We start from the raw sequence: 25,525 nt of genomic DNA on the forward strand, positions 1-25,525 counted from the left end.
GACAAGATCGTACATAGATATTAATTAGTCTCAGCAGGCTAGATCTACAAAAGTCCAGATTTTGTGCGGATTATTTATAATGTGAAACCATCGTTACCACAGTCAATCAGCAATTGATTTCAATTGTTTAATCTCTCCATAATTGTTGGCTACATGCGACTGTAGTGTGTTCATTCACTTTCTAGTGTTCGTTTAGGCCTGTGTATGCTCAAGACAAATTCCCTATCAGTGAATGAAGTTTATATTCTATTATGTATCGCCAAGGGTTAGTCTATTCTGTTAAATTCTATAGGTGTGGCCAAACAGAAAAGAGTTCCCTCAATATCCTTGGCACCTCACATGCCCATACTCGACAAAATTGACCGCGGGCCACTTACTGAGAACGTCATCAGATAGGCTATTCAAATGTGCAATGCAATTAATCAATAAATGTATAGGGATAAACAATAACAATTAAATAACTTTCAACCAATATGCTAATTAGGCCAACAAACCCATTTGACTAGAAAACCAGGCAGCATAATCGATACATTGGCTACATTGAGATATTAGAGCTCATTATTATTGTAACTACACTGTATGAAAAGTTCAACCCCGACTCAGTTGTGGCCCCATACAAATGCTGCTACAAGACATTCCCAAGAGCGCACCACTTGATTCGCGCGCGGGCGGGTCCATATTCAATGACGTTTCAGAGCGGGCTGGACTCTGCATAACTTGCAGATGATGGGAATTATACTGCACTGTGCTGCTCTTGGTTTCATAGAGCCCTGTTGGTCCAACTCCGGACAACTTGATGATAGCGGTTTTGGTGGGAGCCTGTTGCGTGTGGCATGGGCACTGGGGATTATATCTGTGTTACGGTGCACGGAGGCGCGCCCTGGGGCTTCAGTCTCCGCGAGGGAGAGGGGGATGCCTACCGACGTTTGCAGGTTTATCAGGTAGAAACATCATTCGTTTGAAGTATGTTGTTTGTTAATTGTTTATGCTTAACGGAGCCTTCATCAGCGTTATGCTGTGTCGCATTGCGGGTTTGTTTAGTCTCGCTTTTATTTGTGAGATTGTTGTATTGAATCATGAAAAAAGTTAATTTACATGTCATTTACAGTGTGGCTTTAGGAACGTGGTTATGTCAAACATGGTTTGAAACTCAATTTTCAAAAGAGGACGTCATCTATTTTGCAGTACCATTCTGATTTGGCTGGTATGCTAGTGCATCCAGACGAACAGTAGTTTATAATGTTAGTAATTGTTACCAGCTGGAATAATGGTGCCTTTCACAATGGCATAACAGTCTTGGTGAGAATCTGTGGCCAACTAGTTATATTCTTCTCATGTTTAGAGGAACAGTGGCGATTTGGAAATTAATTCACTAGCTGCGCTGGAAATGTAGCCTATTTGATGGGAAGATGATGAGACAGGTATATGAATGATTTTGCTCTTTAGGGTTAATGTTCTATATATTCTATGGTTAATTGTTTTGAAACCCCTTTATTTGGGAAAATGCTGTCAGCTCGTTTGTTTGGAACAGGCAGAATTCCCCATTTTCTGGTGTGTCGGAGATGTTTGTGCGTAGGATTCTTGGAGACCCTTATATGGTCAGGGCTCGAGGGCTGCAGCGATCCATTATCACTAGTGAAGATTTCAGCAAGAATCTAAACACGCGCTCGAGCTGTGAAAAGGAGAGAGACCGTTGCTATGCGCCGCGAGCGTAGCTTCAGAGGTCACGGAGTGGTACCAATTTAAACAACAACACGAGAACGGAGGAAAGCTGTTGAACGGCACATTTTATTTAGTTAATAAATTTAAATACATCGATTCAGATTTATCTTGTTTAATTGAAGATGATAATTTAAGCCTAATAGGCCTAATTGCGCAGCCAACCACTTGTTGATTAGTATTGTAGGCCTAATCTGTATTACTGGCAACACAATACTATGCATTACTGGCTACACATTACTGCTTTTAAGCAATTGCCTTCCCTTGCACTAAAAGTTCACTTTGGTGGAAGTGATATATGGGCATCCCAATAAAAAATCCTGAGTCAATAAATATTTGAATACTTCCTGAAATACTAAATACTTGGGGTTCCTAAACTTTGTCGAAGTACTTCCACCTTAGTGAAATTTTAAGTGGGCCCACAACACTGACCCAAACCTCACTTGTAGCCATTTGCTGTGTTTTAGGACGATTTTAGTCATTACAGTGCCTTCAGAATATATTCACACCACTTGACTTTTTTCACATTTTCTTGTGTTACAAATTGGGATTAAAATTGGTTGAATTGTTTTTTCCCAACGATCTATACAACAAATACTCAAATGTCAAAGTGTAAGTTTTTTTTTTTTTTTTAAGATGAATGAAAAAAATATTATCTTCATTAGATAAGTATTCAACCTCTTGATTCAATACATGTTAGTCACCTTTGGCAGCGATTACACCTGTGAGACTTTTTGGGTAAGTCTCTAAGAGCTTTGCACACCTGGATTGTACAATATTTGCAGATTATTCTTTTTTAAACTCTTCAAGCTCTGTCAGGTTGGTTGTTGATCATTGGTAGATAGCCATTTTCAAGGCTTGCCATAGATTTAAGTCGACTTAAGTAAAAATTGTAACTAGGCCACTCAGGAACATTCAATGTCATCTTGGTAAGCAACTCCAGTGTATATTTGGCCTTTTGTTTTAGGTTATTATCCTGCTGAAAGGAAAATGTGTCTCCCAGTGTCTGTTGGAAAGCAGACTGAACCAGGTTTTCCTCTAGGATTTTGCCAGTGCTTAGCTCTACTCCTTTTCTTTTTATCCTAAAAAACTCCCATAACATGATGCAGCCACCTCCATGCTTGAAAATATGAAGAATGGTACTCAGTGATGTGTTGGATTTGCCTCAAACATAACGCTTTGTATTCAGGGAAAAATATTTCTTAGCCACATTTTTTGCAGTATTACTTTAGTGCCTTATTACAAACAGGATTCATGTTTTGGAAATTTTTTATTCTGTACAGACTTCCTTCTTTTCACTCTGTCATTTAGGTTAGTATTGTGGAGTGTTGTTGAGCCATTCTGTTTTCTCCTATCACAGCCATTCAACTCTGTGACTGGAACTCCAGGAAACGATGGACCAAATATTTAACATTTTTTGACAGACTTTGAAACTCAGTGCTTTGTAACTTGTTGACATCAATCCTAAATGGTGGTTTCCCAGTCACAGATTAAGCCTAGTCCTGGTCTAAAAAGCATGTTTAAATGGAGAATCTTCGTTGAAAGTGCTTTTTAGTCCAGGACTAGGCCTAATCTGTGTCTGGGAAACCAGCCCTGAGGCTGTTAGCAAAGTTAGGCAAAGTTTTTCATCAGGAGAGCATGGTAAGTTACTCATCATGAGAGCATAGTTTACTGAAGCACCTCCACTCTTATCTACAGCATAGTGTAAACTACACAGCATTTCATAGATGGTATAATTCATTTTCACTGCAGTGGGATAAATCAGGGTCACACAGTGTTTCTTGGTAGTCTTAAACAAATCTACTTTGAAACAAAAGTACACTCCTCACACACATGGTTATGGACTTAAAAAAATACACCTGTATCATGTCAGATATAGAGTTGAAATGTATTCAATTTTGAGTTTGCTTCGCAATATTACACTTTTTATACATTACAGAAGACTTAAATATAACAAAAACGTTTGACATAGAAACACCAGATTTTTGGCAGGTTTTTAAAATAATGTCTGTTAATTATGAAATGATTGAAATATAAATAATATTCCACCCATGAGGTCACTAGGTCATTTGACTGCAGGAAAGGTCTACATAGAATGTCATAATTACATTTTAAAAGAGCTGTCCACTGCCTGGATTAATAATGCTCCCATTGAGCGCCAATATGATCTCTTCCACCTCTAATACATTTTTTTTTGCTTTACTAAGACTTTAAAAATTCAACTGATACCATGTGAAAAGCATAACCTCAAGCCTGACTGAAATAGCCAAAACTGCTCCACTAGAATGGTGACCCTTGAACGGCTGGACCTACCTATTGGGGCGTGCTCTCTCGGCTGTCTCCTGTAGTCCACGATCAGCTCGTTTTGTAGACGTTAAGAGAGAGAGGTTATTTTCCTGGCACCACTCCGCCAAGGCACTCACCTCCTCCTGTTGGCTGTCTTTTCGTTGTTGGTAATCAGGGGTATGTATCACTGTTGTGTCATCAGCAAACTTGATGATTGTCTAAACAGCATTAAACAGTATTGCAGTGTTTACAGTGTTGGGGAGTAGTGAACTGCATGTACAGTAGTTCAACTAGTAATATAACTATATTTTTTGGTGGCTTGGTGGTAGTTGAACCAAATTCCAGTCTTGGTAGTGTTTTCAGTAGTTAATTACGTTTTTGCCATGTAGCGGTTTAGCTAACTATTGAACTGCACACCATTTGTTTTTGCAAAAATAAGTAGACAAGAATTTTCTTTCTTTTCCGGCATCAGACATGCCTAATTCTCACTTGAAACTTAGGTTTTTGTGTTTATTAAATTACACATTCTGTTAACATCTGACTCCATAGTGATCTGTTCTTGCAGTCATGTTTCTTAACTTAGCACTTTGTTTTTGTAAGATTGTACCATCTATAACCTAAAAGGGTCCTTTGGCTGTTCCCATAGGAGAACTCTTTGAAGAACTCTTTTGGGTTCCATGTAGAACGCTTTTGTCTGACATTTTAGATATGATAATTTTTCACTAATTAGTTTGAATGTAGTGAACTACCTTCAGAGTAATTTTTGTAAAGTAAACTATATTGTTCTTAAGGATAGCTTTAATTTGTGTGATGTAATTGGTAGCTTGGTAAACTGCACTGAACAAAAATATAAATGCAACAATTTCAAAGATTTAAAAAATATTTTACAGTTCATATAAGGAAATCAGTCAATTGAAATAAATTATAGGCCCTAATCTATGGATTTCACATGACTGGGGATACAGATACGCATCTGTTGGTCACAGATAAACAATACATCTCCTTCGCATAGAGTTGATTAGGCCATTGATTGTGGCCTGTGGAATGTTGTCCTACTCCTCTTCAATGGCTGTGTGAAGTTGCTGGATATTGGCGTGAGCTGGAACATGCTGTCATACACGTCGATCCAGAGCATACCAAACATGCTCCATCGGTGACATGTTTGTTGAGTATGCAGGCCGTGGCAGAACTGGGACATTTTCAGCCTCCCGGAATTGTGTACAGATCCTTGTGACATTGGGCCGTGCATTATCATGCTGAAACATGAGGTGATGATGGCAGATGAATGGCATGACAATGGCCCTCAGGATCTTGTGACAGTATCTCTGTGCATTCAAATTGCCATTGATAAAATCCAATTGTGTTTGTTGTCCGTAGCTTATGCCTGCCCATAGCATAACCCCACCGCCACCATGGGGCACTCTGTTCACAACTGCAGTCAGGTCAAGACCCTGGTGAAGACAACGAGCACACAGGTGAGCTTCCCTGAGACGGTTTCTGACAGTTTGTGCAAACATTATTCGGTTGTGCAAACCACAGTTTCATCAGCTGTCCGGGTGGCTAGTCTCAGATGATCCTGCAGATGAAGAAGCCGGATGTGGAGGTCCTGGGCTGGCGTGGTTACATGTGGTCTGCAGTTGTGAGGCCGGTTGGACGTACTGCCAAATTCTCTAAAATGACTTTGCAGGCGGCTTATGGTAGAAAAATGTACATTAAATTCTCTGGCAACAGCTGTAGTGGACATTCTTGCAGTCAGCATGCCAATTGCACACTCCCTCAAAACTTGAGACATCTGTGGCATTGTGTTTGGGACAAAAGTACACATTTTAGAGTGGCCTTTTATTGTCCCCAGCACAAACTGCACCTGTGTAATGATCATGTTGTTTAATCAGCTTCTTGATATGTCACACCAGTCAGGTGATTGGATTATCTTGGCAAAGGAGAAATGCTCACTATCAGGGATGTAAACAAATTTGTGCACAACATTTGAGAGAAATAAGCTTTTGTGTGCATGGAACATTTCTGGGATATTTTATTTCAGCTCATGAAACCAACACTTTACATGTTGCGTTTATATTTCTGTTCAGTGTATATCTTCAGAGTAGCTTGCCTGACAGGATGCTCTCAATTGTGCATTTGTAAAAGTATGTGAGGGATTTAGGTGCCAAGACGCATATATTTGGCTATTTTGAAAATGTTAGCTTTGTGTCATACAATTTCAACTGAAGTCATATTTCATTCTATTTCTTTATGTTGACATTCAATTGATTTAGTTAATTTATTTGGGACATTGACAAACAAGTAACAACTTTGACATATAAAAAATGACACTGATGCTGTATTATATCATCCACGAGAAGCATCACTCATCCACAGCCACTCCAGTAAGGTAATCTATAAATAAGTCAACCAACTGGATTTTAATTTGTAGACAAATAAAGTCTTGCTCTAAACCTTGTTATTTGCACAACTGGGGAACGTGTTGACATTCCAAAAAAGACTGCTATAGAGCAAAGTGACTTAAGCAAGGCAGCTGTGAAAGAGGCCTTTCTAATGTAGCGTAGGGAATAAGGGGAAATTGAAATATTAAATTAAAGGTGAATTACATTTGTAGGGAAATGCACCCACCCCCCACTCTACAAGTGACTCTTCAAAGTGTTTTGTACATGACATCCTCATTGAACTAATTATTTGATTTGTCGAACAAGTATCATTCTACTGCAGTATTTTAGGGTGCTAAGCTCCAAAAGAGAGTCCCTCCACAGTCTGAGCACATTGTTATATAAGTACTGTGTGAATGTTTTTAGCTTAGCTGTAAGAATGTTGCCTGTGCTGATGTGAAATGTCAATAGAAGACGTCTCTTGCTAGTCTACGCCTCAGTCGAGGATATCTGAAGAGTGACCTCATCCTAACAGAAAGTCATCTGGAAGACATAACTTTTAGCTTGTCTCAATACTTTTTGAGGGGAGTTGGGGCGGGGGCGGGTCAAGAGCTGTAAAAGTTAAAAAAGCTAACATACCAAGATTATGAGAAATACTCCACTGTCAGAGGTAGGGTACTTTCATATCTGATTAGTTGGAGTTATTCAAAGCTTCTGTTGGATTAGGTGTGAGCAGGGCTCCCTCTCCAAGGAGAAAGTGATTGTTCAATGTACTGACATGCAGTAGATCAGTGTGAGGGGGTCTCTCTACACTCTCAAGAGGCAGTTCTCCATATATGGGAAGTTATTTTGTAAGTTTTGGGAGTCCTGGCTTGAGAACAAAGTTGGTGAAGTCACAACCCACAGATTTGCTTTGTTTTTTTAAAGGTGCAGGAACACTTTAGCGTGACTGAAAGGCAGCCAAATTTCTGTAAGTGGAGGATACTTATTGGTAACACTTTATTTGGATAGTCCTAAGTAGATGGTTTGTCGATGTTCAGTGGATAGATGTTCAACAACCGTCAACAACATTTCAACTAATTATCCAAATCAAATTCAACTTTATTTGTCACATGCGCCGAATACAACCTTACCGGGAAATGCTTACTTACAAGCCCTTAACCAACAGTGCAGTTCAAGAAAGAGTTAAGAAAATATTTACCAAATAAACTGAAGTAAAAATAATAAAAAGTAACACAATAAAATAACAATAACAAGGCTATATACAGAGTCAATGTGCGGGAGTACAGGTTAGTCAAGGTAATTTGTACATGTAGGTAGGGGTGAAGTGACTATGCATAGATAATAAACAGAATAGCAGCAGTGTAAAAAATAAATGGGGGGGGGAGGTGTCAATGTAAATAGTCCGGTGGCCATTTTATTAATTGTTCAGCAGTCTTATGGCTTGGGGTAGAAGCTGTTAAGGAGACTTTTGGTTCTAGACTTGGAGCTCCGGTACCGCTTGCTGTCCGGTAGCAAAGAGAACAGTCTATAACTTGGGTGACTGGAGTCTTTGACAATTTTGGGGATTGTCTCTGACACCGCTTAGTATACAGGTCCTGGATGGCAGGAAGCTTGGCCCAAGTGATGTACTGGGCTGTACGCACTACCCTCTGTAGCGCCTTACGGTCAGATGCCAAGCAGTTGCCATACCAGGCGGTGATGGAACCGGTCAGGATACTCTCGATGGTGCAGCTGTAGATCTTTGAGGATCTGGGGACCATGCCAAATCTTTTTAGTCTCCTGAGGGGGAAATGTTGTTGTCGTGCCCTTTTCACGACTGTCTTGGTGTGTTTGGACCATGATAGTTTGTTGGTGATGTGGACACCAGGGAACTTGAAACTCTCGACCCACTCCACTACAGCCCCATCGATGTTAATGGGGGCCTGTTCGGCCTGCCTTTTCCTGTAGTCCACAAACAGCTCCTTTTGTCTTGCTCACGTTGAGTGAGAGGTTGCTGTCCTGGCACCACACTGCCAGGTGTTTGACCTGCTCCCTATAGGCTGTCTCATCGTTGTCGGTGATCAGGTCTACCACTGTTGTGTCATCAAAAAACTCAATAATGGTGTTGGAGTTGTTTGGCCATGCAGTCATGAGTGAACAGGAAGTACAGGAGGGGACTAAGAACACATTCCTGACGTATTGTTGCCTACGCTTACCACCTGGGGGGCGGCCCGTCAGGAAGTCCAGGATCCAGTTGCAGAGGGAGTTGTTTAGTCCCAGGGTCCTTTAGCTTAGTGATGAGCTTTGTGGGCACTGAGGATGTTGAACGCTGAGTTGTAGTCAATGAACAGCATTCTCACATAGTTGTTGCTTTTGTCCAGGTGGGAAAGGACAGTATGGAGTGCGATTGAGATTGCGTCATCTGTGGATCTGTTGTGGTGGTGTGCGAATTGGAGTGGGTCAAGGGTATCTGGGATGATGCTGTTGATGTGAGCCAGCCTTTCAAAGCACTTCATGGCTACCGACGTGAGTGCTACAGGGTTGTAATCATGTAAGCAGGTTACCTTCACTTCCTTGGGCACATTATGGTGGTCTGCTTGAAACATGTAGGTATTAGACTCGGTCAGGGAGAGGTTGAAAATTTCAGTGAAGACACTTGCCAGGTTGTCCACACATGCTTTGAGTACACGTCCCGGTAACCCGTCTGGCCCTGCAGGTTTGTGAATGTTGACCTGTTTAAAGGTCTTGCTCACATCCGCTACCGAGAACGTTATCACACAGTCATGTGAAACAGCTGGTGCTCTCATACATGCTTCAGTGTTGCTTGCCTCAAAGCGAGCATAAAAAGGCATTTAGCTTGTCTGGTAGGCTCGCGTCACTGGGCAGCTTGTGGCTAGGTTTCCCTTTGTAGTCCGTAATAGTTTTCAAGCCCTGCCACATCCGACGAGCCTCAGAGCTGGTGTAGTAGGATTCAATCTTAATCCTGTATTGACGTTTTGCCTGTTTGATGGTTCGTCTGAGGGCATAGGGGGATTTCTTCTAAGTGTCCAGATTAGTGTCCCGCTCCTTGAAAGCGACAACTTTAGCCATTTAGCTCGATGCGGATGTTGCCTGTAATCCATGGCTTCTGGTTGGGATATGTACGTACGGTCACTGTGGGGACGACGTCGTCGATGACGCGGATACTACGCTACAGTCCTGTAGCGTAGTATCCGCGTCATCTGACCAGTTCCGTATTGAGCGAGTCACTGGTACTTCCTGCTTGTAAGCAGAGCTTTGTATGCATCTATGGGTGTGGAGTAAAGGTGTTCTTGAGTTCTTTTTCCCCCTCTGGTTGCACATGTGACATGCTGGTAGAAATTAGGTCAAACGGATTTAAGTTTGCCTGCATTAAAGTCCCCGGCCACTAGGAGCGCCGCTTCTGGATGAGCATTTTCTTGTTACCTTATGGCTTTATACAGCTGGTTGAGTGCGGTCTTAGTGCCAGCATCGGTTTGGAGTGGTACTGTAAATAGAAGGCTACGAATAATATAGATGAGAACTCTCTTGGTAGATAGTGTGGTCTACAGCTTATCTTAAGGTACTCTACCTCAGGCGAGCAATACTCTAAGACTTCTTTAATATTTGACATCGCGCACCAGCTGTTATTGACAAATGGACACCCCCCCACCCCACGTCTTACCAGACGTAGCTTCTCTGTCCTGCCGATGCATGGAAAATCCCACCAGCTCTATATTATGTGTCGTCGTTCAGCCACGACTCGGTGAAACGTAAGATATTAGTTTTTAATGTCCCGTTTGTAGGATGATCTTGATCGTAGATCCATTTTATTTTCCAATGATTGCACATTGGCCAATAGAATGGAAGGCAGTGAGGGTTTACTCACTCCTCTACGATTCTCAGAAGGCAGCCCGACCTCCGCCCCCTTTTTATCCGTCTTTTTTTTCACACAATTGATGGGGATTTGGGCCTGTTCCCGAGAAAGCAGTATATCCTTCACGTCGGACTTGTTAAAGAAGAAAATAATATTTTTACAGTTCGAGGTGAGTAATTGCTGTTCTGATGTCCAGAAGTTATTTTTGGTCATAAGAGATGGTAGCAGCAACATTATGTACAAAATAAGCTTAAAAAACAAGTTGCAAACAACGCAATAAAAAACTAACAAAATTGCACAGTTGGTTAGGAGCACATAAAATGGCAGCCATCCCCTCTGGTGCCATTCTGACTTCTGCTCCCCTAATCCTAACCTTTACCCTAACCTTTATTCTAAACCTAACCCTAACCGTAGGAAAGTATTATTTATCACAGACTTCAAAGCGCAAGTCTGTGCGTGGCTCTCATGGTTTGTTTGTTCATCACCTGAGATGTGAAAAAAAATACCCTCAAATGATAGGTGACATTCTGTGCTGTCACCTCATGAAACATTTGATATCAAATAAAAAATGCTGGCGTAAAGAGGCAAATTTACAATTTTAGCTTCACTGTCCAAATACATACAGAGCAGTGGATGCTGGTGGGAGGAGCTATAGGAGGATGGGCTCATTGTAATGTCTGGAAATGGAATCATCAGAACGGTATCAAATACATCAAACATATGGAAACCACGTTTGACTCTGTTCCATTACTCCATTCCAGCCATTACAATGAGTTCATCCTCCTATAACTCCCCCCTACCAGCCCTCCTCTGATACAGAGGGGAACGTAAACTCCAAAAAAAAGACCAATCTCTGATAAGAGGGTAAAGAGACCAAATAAATACTTTCAGGTTGGGTTTAGCTACTGAATTAATCATACAATGAAACACTACAATACTTGCACCATACCAAACTAACTTGCGGTTTCCCTTTCCCTATCTCTCATGGTGATGTATCACTGTCACGTGGCATTTCCTGCCACATTGCAGGGAATTGTGGCAAACTTAGTCCCTTGATTTCTACAGCCCCTTGAAATTATATCACTTGACAGACAGGCAGGCATGGGAAATTGCATGAGATGAAAAACGCACTGGGAATTCATCCATGAAGGCTAATTACGGACCTTGGCTAAGATGGATTGCTATGACAATATAAAAATATAGCTAAATGGGATTCAGTTTGCGCTACAGCTCATTTGAAAGTGCCAGTGATGCTACTCCAACATGGTTAAATCCTATGAGATCAGTATGTTGTCCTGTTTCCTGTGTCCAAGCAGAATCCAGACAGGCGGACAATCACCCTCAAGTTACCTTCCTATGTAGTCTGCACAGATGGCAGCAAGTGTATGGATAGGGCTATTTGGGCCTTCCAATTACTGAGATATGTCACTGCGTATCAAGTCAACCCTGTTGTCTGACGACCAGAATAAATGTTTTCTTCAAATTAAGACCTTGGATTCCCTTTGGGTAAATAGCAACGTCATTACAGGGAGGAGTGTTGAAGTAATTTCAAAAGAGGGCGGTAAAGTCATTTCCCATATTTTGGGGAATATCGCTCCTGGGTGAGAGCACTCTTAACTCTTCTTTGGACCGGTTTAGACTAAGACTAAACCGGTAGACTAAAAAGCATGCTCACTAGAGAATCTCCATTGAAATATCCTATTAGTCCAGGACTAGTCCTAATCTGTGTCCGGGAAACCAGCCCTGCGAGTATAGTGGCCTTTTGTTACTTGTGCATTAGTCCTAATGGTGGACCACATGAGCTTGGTTAAGACGCTGTACTATCAAATATCCTTTTCTCATGCATCCCTCGCAGTCAGAGTTATAGCAGGAGACAATTTTCTCTGTCCAATCACAAGTGGTGACTGCAGGGCTTCACTGTGGTGGCCAAATCAGTGCTTGTCCCTTTCTGTGAGGAAAAAATGAAAACCTTGATATCAAGTTGAATGATTTTGTTTTAAACAGTATGCAATGCCTTATCAATTAAATGAATGCATAAAACAAACACACAGCTTAGTGTTATTTTATGTTACTCCAGAAGCTTCGGCTTACAGATGTAACCACTTATCTTTTTTTTGTCTGTGGGCTGAATGCGTTTGTCGTACCTCAGGTTACCACTGACGAACTCAAAGTTACTGAGTGCACCTTTAAATACAGTATATAGAGGCAGTGGCAGTCATTAGTCATTCCACGAGTAGCCAGCGCTACCTGTAAGACAGCTAGAAAATGTTTGCCTGAGATTTGAAAACATAATTGCTTAAAGCTGCATGGAACTGCCTGAAGCTTTGTGTTCAATGCACAGTCTTGTATTTCCTGTGGTTTTGTGTTGTGTTTAAGAGACTAAAAAGTAGGACATTTGGGAAAGGCGCAGTCAGGCATGGCATGAGCATGAATCGTCTAATTGTGGCCCTACAGATGGCAATAGAAAATGTCTGACTGTTAAAAATCTTTATGTATGGTAAATGCCACATTGTAACTACACGAGATTGTGTTGAACGCTGCACTGTAATCTGAATGACAGATTCAAACCTCTCACACTCTTTATGAATAATAAAAAGCATCAGTGTTTCCTTTGTTGATCTTTCCATACCAAGAGCAAAATAGAAACAGATGAAAAATAACAATTCAAAACGCAGCATGAAAAATAACAATTCAAAACGCAGCATATACAGTAACCGGAGGAACCTATTATAAGCAACCCAAGACTGAGATTGAACAGTGGCAACTCAGTCCGGTCTAGAATATTGTCTGACATTATGTGTGTATCACTATGGCTCAGGAGGGGAAAGGTTTCCCCTCCTTTTTAGGAGGAGCGGTGCTGTGGTGGTCCAGACAGACTTTCCTCCCATAGAGAGGTACGAGTCCAAACACAGGCTCACAGCAGTTCTCCATATATGGCCGTTTGCACACAGATGGCTCCTAAAACCCAGGTCGGAGTCGCACTGTTTTATCAGCTGGTTACCAGCTCATTAACCTAACGAAGCAGCCGTAAAAGAAACACCTGAGGAGGCGTTTTTTCTTTCTGGTCCTGACGAGAAAAAAATTACTGTGGGTGGAGGTTTTCTTCTGCACTAATCAACCAATCCATTAACGTGGAGGAGGAGATAAGATGTCACCTTGTCAACGTCCAAAAGCAGAAGTCGCGTCACAGGCTCTTTCCATTTCCCTTTAAAACAGGATGCATCCGGTTATTTCCAACCTGCAGAGGGTGCCAGCTCATAACATAAAGCCATAAAACATATCTGTATATATAGCGAGATCTCGTATTTATCACAGGTTGTCAGGTTGTTTCCTTTTTAGAAGTGTTAACCTTTTAGCTTCATGCCCTGACATGTTTGATACTAAGTTCGATGGAAATGGTATTTGTGTAGAAGTACCGTATATTATAATTATTGTACGGTATACATACAGTATGTGAGTCATGTTGATACTATGTTGGCTAGAATGGGGACTGGTTTAATGAACTCCGACAGAGGCAGTTGGCTAGAATGAGGGGGCTCAAAACAATGTAGGAGAGGCAGCACATGAAATTCTGGGCCAGGGTTACAAGCAGAGTGAGTGACAACAACAAGGCCTATACGCCATGCAAGTGATGCGTTCCTACATCTTACTTCCTGATCTTTTGCATGGGCTTCAAGATATATCATCAAATTAATGAAAATTCGGTAAAATAAGATATATGTACAATTATATTTCGTGTTTGTGGATGAATTTACTTTTATGACGTTTTTGTGATGAAGACCATTGCGCTATGTTTTTTTGCCCATAGAAGACCATTAAAAAAGCCTACAAAAGTTTCAAAACTACAAGGCTACTTGCAAGTAATGAAAGATGCATGAGGTAGAGACAGGAAGTTAAGGCTGCACATGTGGTTGTCATTAGGGGTAGTGGAGGAACATTAAAGTGTAAAAAATGTAGTTTGTTGTAATTCACTGGTGTGATCAACGCCAAGATTTGTCCTTTAGAAGCTATTTTTTAATAAAGGCTCAATTCTGTACTTAAGGGAGTAGAGACAAAATTGGTGTAAAATACACAGATGTGATCATGTATAAACATCTATTTATTCATTACATACTATATTTGTGAAAACATTATTATTCCCATTGATGGAATAAAACTGTGTGCATATACATGAAGCATCTCCAGCAGAGGAGGCTGGTGGAAGGAGCTATAGAAGGACGGGCTCATTGTAATTGCTGGAATGGAATAAATGGAAAGGTATCAAACACAATCTTATTGAAAGCACATTTGAAAACATTTCATTGAATCCATTCCATCCATTACAATGAGCCCATCCTCCTATAGCTCCTCCCACCAGCCTCCTTTGGTCCCCAGTCCATGTCATCTTATTCATTATCTAAAATACTAAACTGATCCTTGATCAGTGGTCCTACTCAGACTCTTTATGAATATGGGTGCAGAACTTTAGACAGAAACATGGCTCTCTCGTGATATACTGTCCCAGGATATACAGCCAGCTGGGTTCTCGGGACATCGCGCAGACAAGAATAAAGAACGCTCCAGGAAGAAGAAAGGTGGGTATGTACGTTTCATGATTAAGTATTCATGGTGTGATTGTGATAACATACGGAGACTCAAGTCCTTTCGTTCACCCGACCTAGAATACCTCACAATCAAATGCCGACCGTATTACCTCCCAAGAGAATTCGCTCCGGTTATAGTCACAGCAGTGTATATTCCCCCTCAAGCCGATACCACGACGTCCCTCAAAGAACTACACTAGACTTTATGTAAACTGGAAACCACATATTCTGATGCTGCATTTATTGTAGCTGGGGCTTTTAACAAACAAATCTGAGGAAAACACTACCGAGGTTCTACCAACACATTGACTGTAGTACTCAGGCTGGGTAAACGTTGGATCACTGCTACTCAACTTTTTGAAATGCATACAAGCCCCTCCCCCCTCCCTCGCTTCGAGTAAATCTGATCACAACATTTTGGTCTTCCCTTCCTAAAGGCAGAAACTCAAACATTAAGTACCCATGCTAAGGTCTATTCAATGCTGGTCTGACCAATCGGAATCCATGCTTCAAGATTGTATTGATCACGCGGACTGGGATATGTTCCGAGTAGCCTCTGAGAATAACATTGACGAATACACTGATACGGTGACTGAGTTCATCAGGAAGTGTATAGGAGATGTTGTACCCACTGTGACTATTAAAACCTACCCAAACCACAAACCGTGAAAGAGCGAATCACCGCATTTAACCATGGCAAGGTGACTGGGAATATTGCAGAATACAAACAGTGTAGTTATTTCCTCCGTAAGGCATTCAAACAGGCAAAACATCAGTACAGAGACAAGTGGAGTCGCAATTCAACGGCTCAGACACAAGACATATGTGGCAGGGTCTACAGACAATCCCGAACTACAAAGGGAAAACCAGCCACTTTGTGGACACCGACGTCTTGCTTCCGGACAAGCTAAAACACCTTCTTCTCCCGCTTTGAGGATAACACAGTGTCACCGACGTGGCCCGCTACCAAGGACTGTACGCGCTCCTTCTCCGTGGCCGAAGTGATTAAGACATTTAAGAGTGTTAACCCTCGCAAGGCTGCCAGCCCAGACGGCATCCAGCCGCAACCCTCAGAGCATGAGCAGACCAGCTGGCTGGAGTGTTTACGGACATATTCAATCTCCCTTTTTTATTTTTTATTTAACTAGGCAAGTCAGTTAAGAACAAATTCTTTTTTTGTGTGTGTGTTTTATTTAAAAAAATAGGGGGTAGATCAGCTTTAATATTGCAGATAGATTGTAGCTTCCATCAATTTAGTTGTCTGCATCACTTCCAATCCCCAATATATATTTTTTGCAAATATATATATATATATAGTGGCGTACAGCAGGTCAGCCACCAGGGGGAGACTCGTCGAGGCCTGGTGACAGATGGAGTCTATATCACGAGGCAATGGCTCCCTCTGTTGGACGTGCCAGGTCTCGACGGGCTCTCCGGCCAGGACTAATTTGGGCTGATCGCTCACTAGCTGGACGAGTCCCATAAAGCTGCCAGAAGGGCAGCCCCGTGGGAGGGTACTAGGGGAAGAGAGGTTACTCCTGTATAGTCATGCTCAGTCCCAGAGGTAACGGAGGGAGCTCAGTTTTGTTCCCCCCAGGATACAGCAAGACCCTGGAGCCCAGAAGACGGTTGTTATTTAAATAAACACTCTTGAAACCGAGCTAATCCAACTTTGTCCGTGTCTGATCTGTGTAAACGTACATACATACATACCATACATACAATATTTTTTGGGATTAGAATATTTCCTTTATACCCTCAAACCCTACCACCCCTCCCCCAACTAGTGAACAACAATGCTTAGGCCTGTATTTCCCACTTATACATGTACATACTATATACATTTTATGGACACGGTGTATTTTACAATAGTTTTATTTTGTTTGTTTTTAACTCCTGTCCTTCCTCTACCCTCAACCTGTCCCACATATTTATGATGTCCATCCGGTTTGATTTCCATTTGTGATATCGTTCAAACTGTACTCTTTCAAAAAAGTTCCTAACCTATATATGTTTTACGGGCATAGTATGTTTTACATTGATTATCTTGTTGTTTTTAGTCCCATTCAACCCCTTCCCATCTCTCTCTTAACACCATCCATATTTGCCATATATTTTTCAATTGTGCTGTGATGTTTCACAAAGCTCTGAACCTTTCCATTCTCATAGTTTCTACAATTGTAAATTGAAAATAAATATTTTGCTAAAAATATTACTATATTATTGATCATTTGACTATGACTTTTCAGATCGCCCAGTAATGCTATCTGCAGGGTTAGCTCCAGGTAAATATTGCAATTCTTCAGCTATTCCTGGACTTGTGACCAAAAACAAGCTACATATGGACAGTACCAAAACAAATGATCTAATGATTCTGCCTCTTCGCAGAAAAATCTGCAGAGCTCTGGTGGTTGTATTCCCCATATAAATAACATTCTGTTGGTTGCAAGAATTCTGTATAATAATTTAAAGAACAAATTCTTATTTACAATGACGGCCTACCCCGGCCAAACCCTCCCCTGACGTCACTGATCCAAATTGTGCGCTGCCCTATTCCAGCCTCCCTATCCCAGTCTGTTGTCCCCACTTGCTTCAAGATGTCCACCACTGTTCCTGTACCCAAGAAAGCAAAGGTAACTGAACTAAATGACTATCGCCTTGTAGCACTCACTTCTGTCATTCTGAAGTGCTTTGAGAGGCTAGTTAAAGATCATATCACCTCTTACCTTACCTGACACTCTAGACTTACTTCAATTTCCAATATTTTGGACTTTAGGATACAGCAGAGGGAGCACACCCCGAGCCACATCGACGGTGGAAAGCTTCAAGTTCCTAAGCGTACACATCACTGACGATCTGAAATGGTCCACCCACACAGACAGTGTGGTGAAGAAGGCGCAACAGTACCTTTTCAACCTCAGGAAGCTGAAGAAATTTGGCTTGGCCCCTAAATCCCTCACAAACTTTTACAGATGCACAATTGAGAGCATCCTGTCGGGCTGTATCACCACCTGGTACGGCAACTGCACCACCCGCAACCACAGGGCTCTCCAGAGGGTGGTGCGGTCTGCCCAATGCATCACCGGGGGCAAACTACTTGCGCTCCAGGACACCTACAGCACCCGATGTCACAGGAAGGCCAAAAAGATCATCAAGGACATCAACCACCCGAGCCACGGTCTGTTCACCCCGTTAGCCTCTCAAAGGCGAGGTCAGTACAGGTGCATCAAAGCTGGGACCGAGAGACTGAAAAACAGCTTCTATCTCAAGGCCATCAGACTATTAAATAGCCATAACTAGGCAGCTTCCACCTGGTTACATAACCCTGCACCTTAGAGGCTGCTGCCCTCTATACATACATTTGGAATCACTGGCCACTTTAATAATGGAACACTAGTCACTTTAATAATGTTTAAATAATGTTTACATACTGCTTTATTCATCTCATATGTATTTTTATTTAACCTTTTTAACTAGGCAAGTCGGTTAAGATCAAATTCTTATTTACAATGACAGCCTAAGAACAGTGTGTTAACTGCTTGTTCAGAAGCAGAACGACAAATTTTTACCTTGGCAGCTCAGGGATTTGATCTAGCAACCTTTCGGTTACTGGCCCAACACTCTAACCACTAGGCTACCTGCCGCCCCAGGTATATAGTGTATTCTATTCTACTGTATTTTAGTCAATGACTCTCTGACATTGCTCAAACTAATATTTATATATTTCTTAATTCCATTTTACTTTTAGATTAGTGTGTATTGTTGTGAATAGTTAGATACTACTGCACTGTTGGAGCTAGGAACACAAGCATTTCGCTACTCCCGCAATAACATCTGCTCTATATGTGTATGTGACCAATAGCATTTGATTAGTTTAGTCACAAGGTTCATGCAATTTATGACCTATTTTCCCCTAAATTGGCTGTACACTGCCCTCTAGTGCCAGTGTAGAAGAACATGCAGTACTCCTATGGGAAATGTGGTTTTTGTCAGAATTTGTGTCCCATGACAACCATTCAACCCCCCCCCCCATCATCTTAAGCATTATGTTAATCATCAATTAGAATAATTTGAAATTGTGACCCAGCCAAAAGGTGAACAATTAACTAAAACAGGCTTGAATGGTGTGTTTGTGGTCAGTGGCAAATAACAATTAACAACCTAGTAATGGTACTGCTGTGTGTCCTTAGATAATATTTACACAATGAATGTACACAAAAAAGGTGTGATTTGACAAAAGGTGTGATTTGACAAATGCATGCTAGCAGATACCCAAAGACTTCCAGTCTTGCGCTAACACTAGTTACCTCCAACTTCTTTCATACTGGACACAGAGACATAAAAATGGTATCCACAAGTTCATCCGACTCTGGGCATGTAGATTAATTGCCCGTAAGGGAAACTGGGGCTACTTGCAAAGTCTAAGACAGAGCAACAAAGCAAAACTCACCAAGGTTGAACCTTCAGCAGTTTTGTCCGCTAAGCGTTTAACAACACACTCAATTCAATGAATCCGATGTCAGACTTTAATTTGGCCGTTTACGTTCATTTGACTGGCTGTTAGGAGAATCCATGAGTCTTGACAAAGTGTTATTTATAGTTAGCCTCAAACAGCTTTGGGCTATGTTGTTTAAATACTCGTCCCTGGTAATTGTGTGTATATAAATGCCTAACTGTTATGCTTGGAAGGAGAGCTGAATAGGATTTTTGTGGTTTGCAGTCACCAAAGGCCACTCCGGGTAACGAGGCTTTAAATGTAGCAAATGGAAGAGTTTGGGTGACTGTTTTATTTTGGATAATGGTGTCATGATACAAATGGACTTCTCAGAATGGAGTACCATCACTGCGCTAGGGGGCGTTAAAGATATGACCTACGGCAGAGAGAACTGAGAACTGTCAGAACTCAAGAGTTGTTCACAATTGAACTGTCTATGATGCCAAACATGGATTTAATTCAAAGATACATAGTTTGCAATGGCTACGTGATATTTACAATTTTTCTGAAAGTGTGACATTTTTTATTAGCAAATGTTGGATAGACCTACATGGGCATTTCCTGTTTGGCATGCCTTCTATATGAATCAGAGCATTTGGCTTACCATAGCACGCAGTTTGGAATTAATTTACAGTAAATGGGGCATATAAATATGTAATTTCCCAGGAGATTTGGAAAATGACAAAGTCAAAATAGATTTTCTGTTACTTTCCTCTTAACACTATTGCATGCCATGCCTGTACATAGTAATTGTTCCAGTTTCTCTCCCCCATTGAAATGTATAAAAGCAATGCAGCACCCCTGGCTGTGTAAATTTGAGTGAAAATTTGATGACATGCTTCTGCTTATTACATCCCTCATATTAATTAACTATTAATTTGCTGTATTGGACTTGTTATTGTGTGAAAGTTACATATTTCTAAAAAATATTTTTGAATTTCCCGCGCTGCCTTTTCAGCGGAATGTTGTGGGGCGGTTCCGCTAGCGGAACGTGTGTCCTAGAAAGGTTAATGAACCATTCTATGGGGCCTAGAAGGCAATTATAAGAGAGGAAAACCACAGCCCATTAGCTGTTCTGTAGAGGTGCCCTTTACATATTTAGCCACATGAATTCAAACTGCTGCATTACCACCATTCTTTAAGTCACATCTTATTGATGATAAGCAATGTTTCAATAACTATTTTTTTTTAAGTTGACTACAGATCTTTATCATCCATTGGAATTGATATGCACATTTTCAAGTATGTATCAGTTATTTTGCTTCAAACCACTTTTTCTTTTTACACAATGAATTTGGGCTCCCGAGTGGTGCAGCAGTCTAAGGCACTGCATCTCAGTGCTAGAGGCGTCCCTACAGATTGGGAGTCCCATAGGGCGGCGTACAATTGGCCCAGCTTTGTCCGGGTTAGGATTTGGCCGGGTTAGGCCTCATTGTAAATAAGAATTTGTTCTTAACTGGACTTGCCTAGTTAAATAAAGGTTAAATAAAATAAATTAAAATAAAATAATTGTAATTTGTGCAATAACCAATTACTGACAGTGGTTTCAGGTTTAATGGAGAATTTAATAGGAAACAAAGCAGATTTTTACTACCAAAGTGAAAGCAAAAGTGATGGTTGCATTTGCATGGTTTGCTGCTATATACACGGTTTACATGAACATTTTAGTCATTTAGCAGACACTTAACCAGAACACAGTTTACATGTTAGTTTGGGTGGGGATAAGACCGATGTCTTATTTAAGATATTCTTTTAAGAGGTAGGGTTTCGGATGTTTTTGGAAGATTGGCAGGGACTGCCGTCTTCGCATCAGGGGGAAGCTCGTTCCACTACTGGGGTGCCAGGACAGAGCAGTGCTTTGACTGGGCTAAGTGGGAGCTGACCTCCCGTAGGGGTGGGAGTGCCAAGAGACCAGAGGTGGCAGAACGGAGTGCTCAGGTTGGAATAGAGGGTTTGAGCATAGCCTGAAGATGGGAGGGGCAGTTCCCCTTGCTGGTCCGTAGGCAAGCACTGTGGTCTTGTAGTGGATGCAAGCTTCGACTGGAAGCAAATTAAGTGTACAGAGGAGAGGGATTTGTATGAATAACTATACACACCTTTTGGCCTCCATTTAAACGACACTGGCCACTCCAGTAGGTGCTGCACTGACCATAAGCAATTAACTGCCAGTGCTGGATACTGTTTAAAAAGGGCCAATCTGCAGTTCAATCATTAACAAAATTGGACACCACGCCACTGTTTCGATAAACTGCTGAGGGAGAAATGTAACCACACAAATGTATAGACAGAGCTATGGATGCAAAATTATAGTTAACACTTAATCTCTTTACACTCGTGGGAATTGGCCTATAGGGATACATTTAACTGCTTTTTTTTTTTTTTACAGATATATGAAAAGCATATGCATAGGCACGGTGGGAACAGTTTGGAGACTATGGGGAAATTATTAGACCAAAGTTGAGGACAACAGTTCACTTGACACAAGACTGAATCCAAACATTAGGCTACACTGTTGATTTAATTTAGCATTTTACATTTACTGTACTTTTTGCTGCATATGTTGATAACATCTGAAAATACTCTGGATACATTCAGTAACATGATAACAATATTCCTGGAAAATGTGGGGTAGGTGCAACGTAAGACAAAAAAATGACAAGGTTTTAAATGAGAGGACTAACTGGTTTCTCCAAGTGGCCACAGACTCTCAATAGGGTGCACAGTTCCTAGGTAATTTCAATGCACTTTTATAACTCAAAGAAGGTTATTTTTTGAGCTCTCCTAGCTCTGCCGTTGAGGAACTAGAGCAAGCACACTTGTACTTTTGTTTGGAACACAACCCTGCATCCCCGCCATCACACAATTACTGTTGTTTACGGTCCATTATAAATAGCCTATTATAAATCGTAATCTGGGTCAGGTGGGCATCAATTAGTGGGAGGGATGGGGGCAACTTCTTGTCGTGTGCCGTGCTCAAATTCAGAACGTCTGTCAGTCAAAACCCATACAGCGATTTGAAGCATAGAGCCAGAGCTCTGACGTAATTTATAGCATGTTACTGTGTAGCCACTGCGTTCCAATTTAGCCGTTTATTAGTGCCCAAATGTTCAACCTGTATACGGGTACGAGTGTAAAGGGTTAAAGCTATACAGTGTTTGTTAATAATTACATAAAAAATAAAAACAATTGTATTTATTTATTATTCAAAAAAATGTACCCCCTTTTTCTCCCCAATTTTGTGATATCCAATTGGTAGTTAGTCTTGTCCCATCGCTGCAACTCCCGTACGGACTCGGGAGAGGCGAAGGTCAAGAGCCGTGCGTCCCCCGAAACATGACCCCGCCAAGCCACACTGCTTCTTGCCATAACGCCCGCTTAACCCGGAAGCCAGTCGCACCAATGTGTCGGAGGAAACACTGTACACCTAGCTACGGTGTCAGCGTGCACTGCACCCGGCCAGCCACAGGAGTCGCTAGAGCGCGATGGGACAAGGACATCCCAGCCAGCCAGCCAAACCCTTCCCTAACCCGGACGACGCTGGGCCAATTGTGCTCCACCTCATGGATCTCAGTCGCGGCCGGCTGCGACACAGCCTGGAATCGAACCAGGATCTGTAGTGACACATCTAGCACTGCCTTAGACTGCTGCGCCAGTCTTGTTTACAAAAAATATAATAAATACTTTGGGTTCTAATGGTGTACGACAGTTAAACTAAGCTTATGAGGCATATATAAAAGGTATATTCTTGTATACGTATATCATTAATAAAAAAAAATGTATGTAGCAATCACACATTGCACCTTTAACTTTTTCCAAATCATACTAATTTCACTAATAACCACATATATAGAGTATTTACATGTCTTTCACTCTATATAGTTTCATTACAGTAGTAATTGTATCGTTCCTTTACTAGATGCAATCTATTTATAGTTGATTTACTACAGCTTTATAAAGTGAAGGGTTATTGCAGTAGTATGTTATATTCATCTACAGTGCATTGAGCATGTTCTAAACGTATCCACCACATTTTATTTCTCAAATACTTTGCAATCTTGCTCTTAACATTCGAGAGATCGGTAAATGTCATTTCAATAAGTACAGTAACATAATATCACTGTGCCAACAGTACACAAGTGACACAGTTATATTAAATTAAATAAGTATCAATGTCAGCTGAGTCCATATATTTCCCTATTAGTTCAGCTATTGTACCTCAACTGATGATTGAGTTATGGAGTTGACGTGGTTTGGAGCTGTAGATACAGTACCACTGTCACACAAAGTGCCAGAGAAGGTCAGTGGTAACTCCTGCACTTAAACACCCCCTGCTGTTTGGCTATTCTGAACGTCTGGGTTACGGCTCTGACCGAAGCAGCAATTTGCATTGTTGGGTCACACGACGAGCACCTGTTGTGGTATGTTCACTGGCGCTCTGATGTCACATTTGGAGAGATGTGGAGAAATGACCGGTCAGGATTGTTCACACTGGCTGGTTACACTGGCATTTGGATATAGTAGCCAATGGGAGCATTGGGTTAACATGTGAATACAGTGGTGATTTCCTATGTTGACCTTTTTGTCAGCATTTGCTCCGAAAATGTATGGTGTGGATTAGTATTGTAAGGTATTGTTGTGCCATCATCTAAGTCAATGATATCTAAATGGAGGTACTGTACTGGTACACATTTGTAGCATTTGGACTTGTATCAATAAAGACCTTATTTAACTTTGGAGTCCTCACTGCAAGTGGAACAGAAGACTTTGGCTGAGCTTTGCTGAAGAGTAACCTTGTCTGAGACCCAAAGACTCAAGTTGGCTCCCAGAGCTAATGCCTAGGCTTAACGCATCACTAACATCATCTTAAGTCTTGCCAATGACCAGGGACCCGATACCCACTTGATTAAACATATACTCAAACCTTTTGAATGGCTGTCCTCATAGTCCAAGTGAACCATGGGGAAGGTATTCTGTCTTTTATCCAAGTAGATGTCCAATTGAAAATGCGACCTACAGTCATGTAGAGTTTGAACCTGGGTATCTTGCTTGGCAAATGGCTGCATTAGCCTGCTGAGATAGCTCACCAAGTTAATGCCTAGAGCTAGACTATCAAGTCTTCAGATCTCAGGAAATGTTACTCATCACACAACAGTGGTTCACCAAAACCAACTTTGTTACAGTAAATACAGTAACCTGAGTAATTGTTGTAGTACCAGGTGAAGGAAAAATAAAAAAAATATTGTGAGGCATGTCATTGAGACTCACCACTGTTTGTCATCCCATAGGTGGAAGAGGGCGGTCATGCGTCCCTGGCCGGGATCTGCGAGGGGGACGAGGTGGTGTCGCTGAATGGAGAACCCTGCGGCGAGCTTTCCCTCCCAAAAGCAAATGCTCTCATTGACGCCTCCGTCGACTGCCTGCAACTACTGGTCAAAAGGTAACGTCGAAAGCTGGATTTTCTTTTACTATTAACTACAACATTGTTTCTCAATCAATTTTTTATGGGAGAAGTCAATATCTGCACATCATTTCAACGTCGGGGTGCTACCAGGGTTGGGGTCAATTTGAATTGAAGAAAGTGAATTCAGAAAGTGATTTGAATTGGAAAGATATGCTCTTTTTTTTCAATTACTGAATTGGAATTTCAGTTTACTTCTTGAATTGACTTGAATTCAAATCGACCCCAACCCTGGGTGCTACTGGTTTATCAAGGTTTAACCATCCCCAACTCAATGCTCTCAAAACCTACTGCTTGGTCCAATTAACTGGGCCTTGTACTACAAGGCATGATTCAACATAACAAATCACCAGTGTATTTGCCTTTAGACAGCATGCTGTAAATGATCTGCCCTTGTACTTGGTTGAGTGGCCTGGAATATGGTGGGCGGACAGACAGAGTGGCTTTATTGGCAAGTGCGTTGACCTTTGATTGGCTTGGCTGCTGACGAACCAGCTGCCCGCTCAACAAGCAGCTGTTAAACAGTTACTCAGCGGGCATCACACACCGTGGGCATCTGGTGTGCCATGGGATATTGGTGCCAATGCCCATATTTAAGGCATAATTTAGATCACCCGGCAGGCACACAGTCCCTTTGAAAGTGGATCGTGTTACTCTAAAGTGGCTAGCCGTCTTATTTCCCCATCATGCATAGCACTCTGACATCAACAGACTAGATGGGTGAAAAGCAATATGGTAGCAAAGCTA

At 41.5% G+C, this 25,525-nt stretch overlaps 1 protein-coding gene across 3 annotated transcripts in view; it reads left to right on the top strand.

Moving 5' to 3' along the window:
- Positions 1-732: 732 nt before the first annotated feature.
- The window catches only part of LOC139534243 (synaptopodin-2-like), a 40,971-nt gene continuing 16,178 nt past the window's right edge, over positions 733-25,525 (top strand). For all 3 annotated transcript variants that reach the window (XM_071333206.1, XM_071333208.1, XM_071333207.1), the window contains exons 1-2: positions 733-941; positions 24,606-24,757. In XM_071333206.1, coding sequence (XP_071189307.1) covers positions 834-941; positions 24,606-24,757 — 260 coding nt within the window. In that variant the 5' untranslated portion in view covers positions 733-833. The remainder of the gene's footprint in view (positions 942-24,605; positions 24,758-25,525) is intronic.

The sequence above is a fragment of the Salvelinus alpinus genome, chromosome 11 (assembly GCF_045679555.1).
Source record: "Salvelinus alpinus chromosome 11, SLU_Salpinus.1, whole genome shotgun sequence".
Classification (NCBI taxonomy): Eukaryota; Metazoa; Chordata; class Actinopteri; order Salmoniformes; family Salmonidae; genus Salvelinus; species Salvelinus alpinus.